This window comes from Arvicanthis niloticus, chromosome 14 (genome assembly GCF_011762505.2).
Source record: "Arvicanthis niloticus isolate mArvNil1 chromosome 14, mArvNil1.pat.X, whole genome shotgun sequence".
NCBI classification, from domain to species: Eukaryota; Metazoa; Chordata; class Mammalia; order Rodentia; family Muridae; genus Arvicanthis; species Arvicanthis niloticus.
Window position 1 is genome coordinate 44,226,784 of NC_047671.1, and position 14,482 is coordinate 44,241,265.

A 14,482-nucleotide genomic window follows, 5' to 3' on the forward strand; every position below is an offset into this window, starting at 1 on the left:
CCAGGTTGTGTTATAGAAGATCCTATTTCAAACAACAAGCATCTCCAGCTATCACAGGCATTGTCAAATGTCTTCCTTTTCTTTACAAGGTAAACCTCAGTACAGGATGTGAAAATCAACAGGTGCCTTTCCAACATCCTCATTCCAGCAAGTTTCATCAGCATTCATTAAAAGCAGTTCTCAGGGTTGTCGTCATTCTTTGTCCAAATACATAATCAGTCCTTACCTCAGTGGGGAGTAGATCATGTGTTTGCTTGAGTTCCCAGTGTACACAGAGAAGAAGGAGAAAAATTGCTCTCAAGGTTAGACAATATAAACATTCTAAACAACCAAGAGTAGAGCACACAAGTATCAGTGCTGTTCCAGTCAAAGCCTGTTCCATCCTCAGACACTGAGCATAGGAAGCTTAAACACTTTCTTCATTGCTCCAACCCATGGAAGGGGGATCACAATGATACCAACTAGCAATTGTAATTCAAGAGAAAATATCTCTGTGAAATATTTATGTACTCCTTCTTGCGACACGCTACCTCGCCGATAAGGAGCACATCACACTCAAGATTCTTCTGACAGCATCTTTTATTGTTACAGCTCTTTTAGTTAGAAGGATGCAAGATGGAGAACAAAGGAAGGACCCCAAGCCCCAGAATGTTCTGACTTATATACTATCAAAGAGACATGATCTGTCCTCATTGGCTTACAGACTGGGGTCTCATTTACATATCCACTGATAGTACTTTCAGCGGGAAAATTCGCGCCTACGCATGCGCACAGCTGCAGACACCAAGGCCAAGAAGAACCAGGAACAGGAAGCCAGCGCCATCTTATAATGGCGAGCGTATAGCTACTTCAGCAAACGCAGCATGGCTCCTAACACCTTCTAAGTTTGTTCTTTTACCAAACAAATACATATTTTCTATTTTTTTATTTTTATTGGATTATTTTCTTTACTTACATTTCAAATGTTATCCCATTTTCCCTATACCCCAGAAATCCTCTATTTGATCCCCTTGCCCTGCTTCTATGAGGATGTTCTACCACCCACCCACCCAACCACTCCTGCCTCCCTACCCTGGCATTCCCTTACAATGGGGCATCAAAATTTAACAGGACCGAGGGTCTCCCTTCCCATTGATGCCCAACAAGGCCATCCTCTGCTACATATGTGCTAGAGCCATGCAACCCTCCATGTGTACTCTTTGGTTGGTGGTTTAGTACCTGGGAGCTCTAGGGGTTCTGGTTGGTTGATATTGTTATTCTTCCTATGGGGTTGCAAATCCTTCAGCTCCTTCAGTCCTTTCTCTAACTCCTCCATTGGGGGACACTGTGCTCAGTCCAGTGGTTGGCTGTGAGCATCTGCTTCTATATTTGTCAGGCTCTGGCATGCCTCTCAGGAGACAGCTTTATCAGACTTCTATCAGTATGCACTTCTTGGCATCCACAATAATGTCTGGGTTTGGTGACTGTATATGGTATAGATCCCCAGGTGTGACAGTCTCTGGAGGGCCTTTCCTTCAGTCTCTGTTCCACACTTTGTCTCCATATTTTCTCTTTTGAGTATCTTGTTCCCTCTTCTAAGAAGAACCAAAATATCCACACTTAGGTCTTCCTTCTTCTTCAGCTTCATATGCTCTGTGATTTGTATCATGGGTGTTCCAAACTTTCGAACTAAAATCTGCTTATCAGTGAGTACATACAATGTGTGTTCTTTTGTAATTGGGTTACCTCACTCAGGATGATATTTTACAGTTTCATCCATTTGCCTAGGAATTTCATGAAGTCATTGTTTTTAGTAGCTGAGTAGTACTCCATTGTGTATATGTACCACATTTTCTGTATCTATTCTTCTGTTGAAGGACATCTGAGTTGTTTCCAGCTTCTGGCTTTTATAAATATGGCTACTATGAACATAGTGGAGCATGTGTTTTTGTTATGTGTTGGAGCATCTTCTGGGTATATGCCTAGGAGTGGTATAACTGGGTCCTCAGGTAATACTATGTCCAAGTTTCTGAAGAAATGCCAGACTGATTTCCATAGTGGTCTTACCAGCTTACAATCCCACCAGCAATGGAGGAGTGTTCCTCTTTCTCTACATCCTCACCAGCATTTGTCTTTGAGGAAATTGTGTCACCTCATAGTTAAAATAGTAGTTGTAGTCTTGAAATCAGGCCTCTTTTCTGCAGGGGCTTTCTTCACTGTCTGCAACATGACACTTAAAAATCTATTTATATCCCAGTGCCATAGCCAATTTCTTAGTAGAACTAACTTCCACATTTACTATTCAGAATCACAAAATTATTGGAATTCATACTGCAGTGAAATGTTTTCCAAGATGCAGGTGAGGACTATTGAGTTAGAAGCCAAATAGAATCAAACATGTGAAGTTGTGACCATCATGGAATTTACTTTCCTGTCTTCATGATTTTGCTTAGCTATTATAACATGATCCTCCCACCTTAGAAACAGAGTCAAAGAGTGTTCAAATCACTGTCCAGACTCTAGAATCAGAAAACCTAAGTAAGAATGCTGTTATGGCTGCTAGTGTTGCTTAAAGTATGCCCAAGTCAAGCTTCCAGACAATGCTCTCTCTCACACTGAGACCATCCCTTACATTATTGGAACAAAAGAAGTTGCCTGATCAAGTATGAACTTTCCTTAATAGTAGCTGCTGAAACTTTCTTGCCAGCAAAGTTATCACTACATAGCTGATGAGATTAGGTGAAAAGCAATAATGTTGCTGATTCAACCAATGCTTCATGGTAGGAGAAAACTAGTCATATCCCAAAACATGAACATGAGAGTTTATATACAGAAGAAAAAGAGTATTTTTAATATATCAAGACTTGAATAAATAAAATACTAAATGAACCAAGAATAGAATACTATATGGAAAAGAATAAAAAAAACATAAAAGAATAAGATATAACCTTTGATCTCTGGGAAAATCAGGATACTTACATTTTACTGAATGTATTTTCAGCAAATATTATTTAATATCCAACATTTTACAGGTACTTTGCTAACTACTAAGTAAAACAACCATATTTCTTTCCAAAAAGTGAAAATATCTTATCAGTATAGATTTAAAATTATTTTTTAAATTGTTGTTTATATGAAAATTTTGCCTATGAATGCATGTTTGTACACAAAGCATCTGCCTAATACATGCAGAGGCCAAAGAAAAATTTAGATTCACTAGGACAGAGATGCAAATGGTGATGAGGAGCCAAATAGTTTCTAGAAGTTAAACCTGGGTCTTTTGAAAGAGCAGCAAGTATTCATAAATTCTGAGCCATCTCTTAGGTTCACAAAATTAAAATTATTTTAAGTGACATAAAGGATACCATAAAATATATAACTATAGAGTTGAATGTAAATGAGAAAAATTTTATTACAGTGTCTCAAAGGTTGAAGGCTTTATGTGTTACTTCTTATCCATGGAGAATAAAGAAATGACCAAAATGGCCTTGAGATTAAGAGGGATGCTGGCCAAAGATAAAGCAAGAGGAGCAGGAAGAATGACCAACTTGAGGAGGTGTGGTCAGAGTCATATTCTACAGAGACCATTCCATGGACAGAGCATGGACAGAGCTCTGAAGACAAAATACAGTGGAGAAACACCTGAAGGAATCGGAGGCAAGCCAAAATGGAAGACATAGTGTTGTCTAAGAAGCAACAGTGAACATGACTGGAAGTGAAACTCTGTTTTGGAAATAGAGCCAAGGGGTTTAGGGATGGTGAGAAATAGTGCAGATGGTAATGACTAGTAAAGCTAGCATCAAGGTGAATACTATGATTTTGGTTTGAGCAATCACTTTGAAATAAAAAAGAGATTGAGAAAAATAAAGAAAAATATATTTAAGGTTGATAATTGATTAAAATAATAGCCACATTTTCAATTTCCACAAAATGTCCTGAGGAAGATACCAAACTTCATATCCCTAAAGTTGTTTCATTCATAAAGATCAATCCCCTCACATCCCTCATGTCACCTCATGACTCAGGCCCTTCCTGTTTCCTTCACATCATTACCCACTTTTCTTTCTTGCTTTCCTCCAGGTGGACTGTCATGCTTGACATATGTCAAACACATCAAACACATCAGCTCCTTCTTCCCTTAGATCCTGGCTCTGGACATTCTCTCTGAGTGGAGTGAACATTCATAGATACTCTCATTGTTCGATTCCACAGTTACTTCTGTTTAGATGTTCTCTACTCATCAAAGCCTTTTCTTACCACTTTGTCATGAGTATTCCCACCTTTCATTATATTGTTTCTCTACTTCTCTCCATATATTTGTCATCTGAATATTTTTATAGTCTTTATGTATCATCTATTGTTTGTCTCCTCAACTAAACTGCATGCAAGATTGATGAAGCACAGATTTCCATGTTATTTGTATCTACTGATATATCACAAGACATGACTAATGTTTAACAGTTTGACGACTTGGAAAAGGTCTGAGAATTTACCCTACTGTTTAGCTAGAAATTTAGTCAGCCACAATTTGGGGATAGCAACAGAAGCCAGGCACCAAGTTCAGGAAAATGATTTAATTTGTAACAATGGCTAATGTGTCAATATTGGTATCAAACAGCAATTTCCCAAAGATGATGTAGGAAGAACCATATGACTTCTAAACAGAAATTGTTTTGTGCTGTTAGAAAAAAAAATAAGCTTTTTTTTTTTTATGTCCCTAATTGTTTTAAGAGGGCAGTAACCCCAACTGAATATTGCTGGGAAATATGTGTTTTAATTGTTCTAGACAGAAAAACAAAACAAAACAACTTACCCTTTGTGATGAAGGGAGACATTGCTTCATTTGTCAAGACTCTTTGATATACAAACACCCTAGAAAAGATAGTCTGAAAGAAAGTGACAGGATTTTTCTACTGACAAGACAGGAAGAAGCATGCAAGAAAATAGATACATGGTTTGGTAGATACTCAGTACATATTGGTTAATTAAGAAACAATGCATTGGATTATTTATTACCATTATGTTAATTGTACAATGCCTAAATTTAGGCAATAGGAAAGTGAACCAATTTTCTAGAGGCATTCAGCCAATATAGGTAATACACACACAACCCCAGAACACAAGAGACAGAAGTGAACTCTCCTTATCTTTTACCCCAGCCTAGCACCAGCCTATCAGGACTTAAGTAATGCACAGCAGATAAAAAGAGAAATGGGTAAAAACAAAAACAGGAATGGAAGAATGGAAGAAAGGGAAGAATAGAAAGCATGTTTGAGATCATATGTCTGCTCATCCATTCAGAAATACAGAGGAGACAAACAAGACCTTTGACTTCACAGAAAGATAAGAAAACCACAGCTCAGGAAGGGAGGAGGCTTTCCCAAAACCTGAGAGGATATCAAGAATCCAGCTAATTTCCTTTTCCTGGCAGAGGGGGGGCCCAATCTTTTCTGCCCTTTATCTACGTAGGTAACATTCTTCCCAGCCTGGAGGCCACACAAGTCAATCAATAACCAAAGATACCTATTATAGGGCACAGTGGGTGGAGCCTGTATTACCATCTACCTATATGACCACTCCTCAGGTTCTGAAGAGAAGCACCCTACATAGTTCTTCTGAGTTTTGCATCCAGATCTGCAATCATGAAGGTGGCAATTATCTTTCTTCTCAGTGCCTTGGCCCTGCTCAATTTAGCAGGTAGGTGTGTTCGGATATTTTTCAACTATTAGTAAAAACATTCAACCTGTTAATTTATACCTCTTGTAAACTAAGATAGTCTAGCTAACTGATGACAATGAGTTGAATAACAGAAATGTTTCTAGTGCAAATTATGGAGGAGAGGGGAGGTTATTGCTAATACAATGGAGGAAAGCTCCAGTAACATGTCCCAAGAGATAGTCATGGCTTGCTCTAAAGACAAGGCTGCTACTTCATTAGGAATATGGTGGCAAGAAAAGGATTTGATCTAAAATACCCCTTTAACTGTAGAAAGGGCTGCTAGACTATGTAAATCCAATGCCAACTTACAAAATTTAAATTCTTATAAACTTGCATAATAATAATAATGACCACCACTTAGTTTGGATAAAAGTCATTAAATATTTTATATTTGATCTGTAAAAAACATTCTATTTGAGCATAGGAAAGAATCCCTAAACTTGTGAGAATGACAGGATATGCTTCTGATTCTGAGGTCAGTTGGGTTTTTATAACTGGCATTAATTAATATTTTCACTTCTGTCACTTATTGCAGAGATTGTGACAAAAGCCAAAGCTGTGCTTCATTAAGAAGTGGAAGACCACTGCTAAACATTTCAGATAAATATTTATGGAAGCAAGAACCCCTTTGTCCCACCTCATGCCCTATAATTAATACAAGTAAATACCTGTAGTGAGCCCCTGCTCATTAATTTTTTAGCCTCATTTACATTCTGGATCCAAGGGGACCCCAAAAGCTGCATCTTCTTTGATGAGTCCCAGAGATATTTTTTTCCCTCAGAGATCACTGACTGAAAATTAAGTTTTGGAAACATTTCTACTTTAGGGGCTCTCAGACTAGGTTCCTTTGCCTTGCAAACTCATTTGCATTCACGGTTAGCATCTATCTACTTTTTAAAAAACTATCTTTTTTCACATTATAATATAATTATATCACTTTTCCTTACAATTCTCTGCCAAATCCTCCCATGTACTTCCTTGCTCTCTTTCTAGTTCAGTTTTTTTCATTGTTGTTACATATGTGTATATGTATCATAGGCTTTGATGTCTGCAAGACATGTTTTCTGAAGAAGGAATTGAGTCTTTTCTGAACTATGTAAATACATGAAATACAAGTTTAAAATATGGTTATTTGGTGTAATGCACCTGTGGGAAAAATTACTTTGAGAACTGGTGGTGAGTTGTCAGAAAAATTCTATTTTTAACATTGTTTACAGAAGAAACTTAATTACAACAAAAGACCTGATGGCTATTTCCCATACTGCCACCAATACCCTGAGATACAGATATTTACAATTCACTGACTTTGAGATGAAAATTCTGTTGGGCATAGAAAGACAATTGATGGACATGCCAAAAGTATCTGAATTGTTACTAGTACATACACATTTCAAATTCTGAGTAGATAATTTCTGTTCTCAAGAAAGTAGATCAAATTTCCTGAAATGCAAAATCGAAATACTCAGTAATGATGAACATTTTACTTAGTTCTTTTTAAAATCTTAGCAGGCAGAGATGGAAAAAAACTCATCTGGTATACTTGAAAGTCAAATGTAAATAAAAGATTAGAGAAGTGGACAGTGTAAGCAGAGGCATGATATGAAAAATATATTCTTTGACAACTAACAATAGATCTGGCTTCTTTATTTGAGATCCAGGTTGACATTTGATTTATGTTTTCTAGGTAACACTACAGCTAAGGTGATTTTAAGAAAGGTAAAGAGAATTTTATAATTTATTATAATTTATAACCTCATTGGGAGGGGTTGACAGATGATTTCTCTGTGTAGTCCTTCTTCTCCAGAAACTCACTGAGTAGAAAGGCTGCTCTCAAACTCCCAGAGATCTGCCTGCTCAGCCTCCCAAATGCTGGGATTAAAGGCACACACCACTGCCACCCAGCTACTTTATAATTTCTTAATTCTCTAATTTCCTATGCAGACTGAAATTGCTTGATCCTGTAAAAGTAGAGCTACAATCTGAGCATGCATATTTTTTTTCACATTTGCAATCCAAAGCACTTGGGAGCCTGGTTTATGAACAAGGTTTGAGGTCAGGCTGGATGACACAGTAAGACCTGGATATAAAGAGGGTTGGAGAATGTGTACTCTAGCAGTTACATTTTTGGTAATTCAAGTCAGGATTGGGGGATCCACTGGTAGGGAACCTTGGCTGTTAATGCAGGATTTATAGTGCTTTCCTAATCTGCATGGTGCTGTGCTGAAAAACCAGCCCACTGATGCCCCTGTAACTGTCTACCTACTGCTATAAAAAAAGATTTTTTATACATACACTAGGGTTGGCTGGTGAGACAAGTAGTTTAAGTGGAAGCTCTTTTGTTAATTCCAAGTAGCTCTTACTTCCGACTTGATCTCCTAATTCCCAAAATAGACTAGGGGAGGAAATGCCCCATATCTCATTACATAGGAATACCTAAGAGAAAACCAGTGATGAACCTTCAGCTTATAGTGAATGAATCATTACACTTTTGGTAAGCATTACCGAACAAATATGGCACCATTAGATCCCAAATCTAGTTCTCCAACTACTGATCTATGAAGAATAAAAGTTAAAAAAATCAGGGATGATGTCCTGTAATGAAGAGGTGTTGTGGTAATGCCCAGGAACTGAGAATCAGGATCTAAGGATCACTAGATGTGTGACTTTAAGTCAATTTGTCACTTTATGAATCTTCCCTTGAAGAATATTGTAATGATAACTTTACAAGGTCTTTCAAGGATAGATCATTAATGGATAACTGACAGCTTTTATTGAATGATGAGACTTTTCCAATAGAACAATCCATAAAATATAGGACAGAAACCTATGTGAAGTTTTTAATGAGTATCAGATTTTACTGGAAAATACAAACCAAGAACTCCAAGCACAGATGATATCTAGGATGACTATCGTGTCAGCAGCTGGTGTTATTTCCCTCCTCTCATTTCACATCACTGCAGCATCGTGCCTTAATTGGGTAAATGATAATTTTACCTAACTTGCAGATGAATTGACTGAAATCAAGAAAGGAACCTGTAGATTCATGATGTCATATAGCTAGAAAAGGATCATAATTTGGCTTTAACTCAGGTTTCCTGATTTCAGGGCAGATTTATTTCTATTGTAGTTGTTGTTTTACTTTACAACACCCAGTGTCATTATCTTAACTGCAGAAAACTTTAAAAAGTCTTAATATTTTATTACAAAAGTAAACATTGAAAATGATAGAAAATGACTCCTTAATTCTGTGTTTAGGCTAATTGCGATGCTACAATTCCTGGATGTCCCAAGAATTATAACCCTGTGTGTGGGACTGATAAATTTACTTATGCCAATGAATGCCTTTTGTGCTTTGAAAACAGGTGAGAATAAAGATAATTTTAAGTTATTTATCACTAGAATTCCACATATGTAATCATCTAAAAGGCTAGTCAATAAATGAAACTTTCTTTTCATAAACTTGGTATGATAATATGATATAAAATTGCTTGAATGATAAAAGCCCCACTTTTTCAAGCAATACATTGATATTTTAGATTTCAAAAATCTTATATTTACAAAATGCCTTTAATCTGAAAAAAACAAAAACAGATCAGTTCTTGATAATAGCAAAAATTACATTTTCTAATGCACCCCCAAATTAGCAAGTATGACTTATATAATATTTAGTGAACAAACGTGTATTATAACATTTGTATTCATGGTTTATGAGAGTTATTCTCAATAAACTTTAATTCTCTGAAATATTTAATGTTGGGGAACAAGAACCAGACTCAGAACACTGGGACAAACAGATATGTCACGATAATTTTTCTCTTACAATATGACTGACTTGTTGCTATATGCCTGTCATTATGCTAAGCCTTCCTTGTTTCCCATGTGGCTGTTACAAAAGTACAAACAAACAAACAAACAAACAAACAAAACACTCATGAGCACATGTAATCTCTTCCTGTAAGTTGTGATGATTGTCAACAGAGTGTAAAGTGTTACATGACCAAAACACAGATGGTAATATCCTTCAACTGAAAAGGCCAAGAAAAGCTTAATGAAAAAAAATGCCATTTAAACAAGGCTCTGAATTTCACACAAACAATAGAGACCCCAAAAGTGCCAGAAAACTCTTAGATTTTCTAGAATTGACTCTATGCTAACAACTTCAGCCCAGGCTCAAGTGACTATAAATTGTCTTTGTTCCTCTGCATAAATCTCTCTTCTATGGTGCAAACTATCTTCAAGGATAGCTCTAAATGATTTCAGAAAAGTCTGTCAGTTTATCCAGGATTGTAGACATTTTAGACTCCAAACAGTACACTTTCGGCCTTATAACGAGGGTGTGTCCAGTGTGTAAAAGTTGCCAGGCATGATAGCACAAGCTATATTTTAATTATAATACAATTTTTTTAAGTTGTACAAAAATGGCCTATGTTGTAATTATTACCAGAGCCAGGATATGACCCTAACTATTGGGGTTTGTGATGCTCTGAAAACACCAAACAGGGCTTTCATATGATGGGTCTTGTAATTATCAGGAGGTGGCAGGTTTGTTAAATCAAGACACTATATGCCTTCTGTGCTTTGTTAGAGAAACTGTCAATAACTCTTTTCTGTAGAAATGCAACTACTGACAGAACATTTGTTGGTGCTAGAAATGTTGTCTGTCAGTATGGGCTAATACATGACTAATAGTCATTGGCTCTTAAACACAGATAGTACACTGAGATACTAACGTTTAAATATTGTTAAATTTTTAAAACAAAACAACTAAGTGTGGCTAATTCACAGAGTGTAGCAAAGTTAACAGCAGAGCTGTGGATAACAGGCTTATGTACATGACATTGAACTGGGCACTACCATAGGTTAACATTAGTGTTAAAATGAAGAAATAATGGATGCAAAAAGGTATCTGTAAAAATAGATGTGTATCACATCTTCTTCAACAATAAAAAAAATAGAAAATTTGTTGCAGGCCGGTATGATCAAGATAACAATGACTAAAGAGAGAATTATAGAAGCAGTCTTACAACTAAGAAACAATTTTAGAATTGAAAGGATATTTGGGTTTTGTGAGAGAAACTGGCTTAGCCAAGGTAACAATGGAACTGCAGAAAAAAAAATTATGTAAAGAAGAGACCTTGGTACTGGTTGCTGTTATGGGAATCAAGATTGCCTGGCAGAATCAAGCTCCCATCTTCTAAGCTGAAATGTTTCACTGCTAGAAATCCCTGCCGTAGCCTGGACAACAGACCTGGTCACTAAGTACAAACCATCAACAGTAAAAGAAGCAGAGGTGGACTTGAGATTCATTTCAAGGGTTCGCAGTAACACTCTATTAGGCCTATAAAGAACAATGACCCACAGTTTTTCTACTTTGTTGTATCCCTTCTGACATAATAAAAAAGCAACGGATATTCAATGAATACATTGAATTTATAAATAGATTAGAAAAAGAAAAACCAGAATAAATCATAAGCATGTCTTTAATAAAAGGCAGAATTATTTTTAAGTTTCATTGCTATTCTCACATAGTCATTTATTTGTGCCACTAAACTTCAAGCCAACTCTTAATTTATTTTCCTTAAATCTCTTCTACAGGAAACGCCTAAATCCTGTCCTCATTGAAAAACTTGGGGCTTGTGAAAATTCAAGAATTTGAATTCTGTTAAATCCACCATAATGTTTAGCAAGTGGGTTTGTTGAATAAATGCATTTGAACATACATTGTTTTTCTCAAAGCATCCTGTTCAAAGGCATAGGTGAATATATTGAGGACAGGGAACTGGGCAAAGACCCAGACTAGACTAAGCTTCACCAGTTAGTTCTTCATGCTCGTAATATCAGACATTGCAGATGACAACAACACAAAGTTGAGCATGAGCATGTGTGATGAGTAGAGTTTGATTAGGATGAAGAAGGTAGCTGATGCCATGCCCAAGATGTAACCTGAGAAAGAGAAAAGGGGGTGTTCACCCAAGGAAATGTGTGTGAGTGCTTTGTATACCCCACATTGTTTCACTTGTGAGCCACCACAACTCTGCAGAGTTACTCTTGTCCTGTGAGTAAACACAGAGGAGTAAACTCCCTTGACTAACAGCCCAGCAGACAAGCTGCCAGGGTGCTCTTTTAGATCTGGTAACCTTCCTTTAGCCACAATGAGCACTCCTTTTAAACACAATCACCTCTTGTGGATTATGCCTTGACTTTCTTCAATGAGAATTCTAGATAATAGTCTCCTACTCTAAGATTCCCCCGTCTATATTCAATAATAGAATACAGATGTGATGTGATAGAATAGAACCAAATAAATTAGAAATGAGGACATGTTCTCAAGGAGGAAAATAGCTACAACTACTTAAAAATAAAAAGGGGAAACATCTTGAGATTCTGAGTTTCTAACAAAAATTTGGTTTAAGATGGAAAAACGGTAGAGATCTAACACATGTGAGACTGTGTCAGGATTTGTAGTACAGTGGAGAATGGGTCAGCCACTGAGCCAGAAATAACAAGGATCAGTAAAACATTAGGAAAACAGAGTTGCCTAGTTACCCATTTCCGGTGATATTCCAATATTCCTGTCTTAAAAAATGAACTCCTACCACTAGAGGGTTGTGTACTCTAGCAACTGACTCAGCTCAAATATCCTGAAAGCTCTCACCAAATAGCTTGCTAAGTCAAGTTATCAATTCAAGATGGCTCCCAGTGTCTGATCTGTGATGCTAGAGGACACTTGTAGGGCACCAAACCTTAAGGAATTCTCTGATTGTCAAATTATTTAATCACTGAATATTGTAAGTTGCCCTGTCTTGTTGGACCAGTCTGCAAGTACACACATACACACACACACACAGAGAGAGAGTTTTGTTTTTGTAATTACAAGAAGATATAAGACATAATCTCAAATCTATCTTTAGTGACACTGCTCGAGGCCTATCAGGAGGCAGGCATGTGGAGTCTGTCTCTGCATGTGGTACTTATGTTTCAAAAGGAGTATCTAATAAACCAAAAATGCTTAAAAGTGTGAAACTGTCAACACTGATAAGAATATAAAGCTTCAACCTATGAAGAGTGATTCAAAGAAGGAAAAATGACTAAAAAGAAAATCCCTCTGAACTGGGAGCATCTTTTAAAAGAACTACTAGGATTAAGAATATTGATATTAGCAACTCATCTTTAAATATAGTATCTGTATCACCTGGATTCTATCCCTCAAACTCATTCTGAGTCCCCCTTCCCAAAGTTTCCCCTTCCTAAAATAATGTATTCTTTTAATAGCTTACGCAGTCCAATTACTGCTCCACATACACTCATGAATGTGACACCACCCACCGTTAATATCAATATATGAAAGACCACACACCTAAAGAAAACTCCCTCCCTAGAAGCCATCAACTGTCAAAAACTCCTCTTTAGGGGTTGGTACTTTTGTGGCCCTCCCATATTCATCCTGGAATATTGAATGTCTTCATCTTGTGTAAGGCAAAATATCTTTCCATTTTCTGCTGGGAGAGGGAAATTCTGTTTTCCTCACTGAAGAGATTCTGAGTATATTAATCATGATTCCAGGACAGGCCCCATGCTCAGAAGCAGTTAGCTAACACAAATAGAGCTCCATGTTTTCTAACTGTTTTGTTTTTTTCTTTTGATTTTTGTTTGGGGCTTATTTTTCAAAAGAGAAGAAAAACCATGAGGATGGATGGATAGAAATGGGGTGGGGGGAACAGGATCTGGGATGAGTTGGGGGATAGGGAATAATATAATATATATATATTATATTATTATAATTATATATATATTATATTATATATATATATCTTTTCATGTTTTCTGAGCCTGGGAAAGAGGTCTGATATTTATGCCCCGGTTATAGCAGAGAACTCCACACAAAATTGTTCTCTGTATTTGATTGGGAGTCTCTATATCAACTGAACAAAAATGCTTCTTTTATAAAACCTGAGAAGTATGCTAATTATTAATAGAGATATGTGTTTTTAGAAAGCAATACTATACTATGTCCAGTCTGATTACTCCTAGGGCCTATCAGTTCCTCGAATATGGCTTTTTGGACAGATTTATCATACCATGGATAAACTTCCTCCTGTAAAACAGGCTCAAATTTAGTCAAAAAGTGGTTGATTACTTCATTAGCCTTCACGAGGCTATCAGCTCTCAGCACTCAGAGCTGAGCAAGATGTTGTCTTGATTCACAGCACTTACATAACACTTTCTGGTCCTCCTTAAGCTGGCCAAACTGAAGGAAGCTTCTAGGTCGGTTTCATCTTGATTTCTCTATGATTAAAGTATTTGGTATTTTTTTTTTTTTTTTTTTTTTTTTTTTTATTAGATCTTTCATTTACACTTCAGATACCATCCCGTTTCCCCATTCCCCCCCCCTTAGAAAACCCCTATCCCATGCCCCCTTTTCCTTTTTGCATTTATACATTTTTTTAAGAAATGTTAATCATAGGCTTTATAAGTTTGGTATTGTTCAATCAGAGGTGTAACCCACTACCCAACCTAGATATATCAACTATCTTTGACTGGTGGAGATACATAAACATCTGCTTCCCTGTTTCCCCCCTCTATCTCTCTTTCATCACCTAGCTTCTCCTCTCCTTCTTCTTCTCCTCTTCTTACTCCTTTTCTTCCTCTCAGTACTCCTCCCACCTTAGCTCCTCCTACACATCACCCTTCCTGTTAAAAGGAAACTTTTCTCTCAAAATACAATTAGAGCATAATTATGCCTATTTGTACCAGTGAGGTACAAGATAGTCCTAATACCCAGTCC

General features: G+C 36.8%; 1 protein-coding gene across 1 annotated transcript; it reads left to right on the top strand.

The window, feature by feature from the left end:
• The first annotated feature begins 5,522 nt into the window (after positions 1-5,522).
• On the top strand, positions 5,523-11,396 carry LOC117719622 (serine protease inhibitor Kazal-type 1-like). The gene is made up of 4 exons (XM_034517806.2): positions 5,523-5,676; positions 7,382-7,413; positions 8,953-9,059; positions 11,293-11,396. Exons 1-4 carry the CDS (start codon positions 5,622-5,624, stop codon positions 11,351-11,353), a joined length of 255 nt encoding a protein of 84 aa, XP_034373697.1. The 5' UTR covers positions 5,523-5,621; the 3' UTR covers positions 11,354-11,396.
• Positions 11,397-14,482: the final 3,086 nt, after the last annotated feature.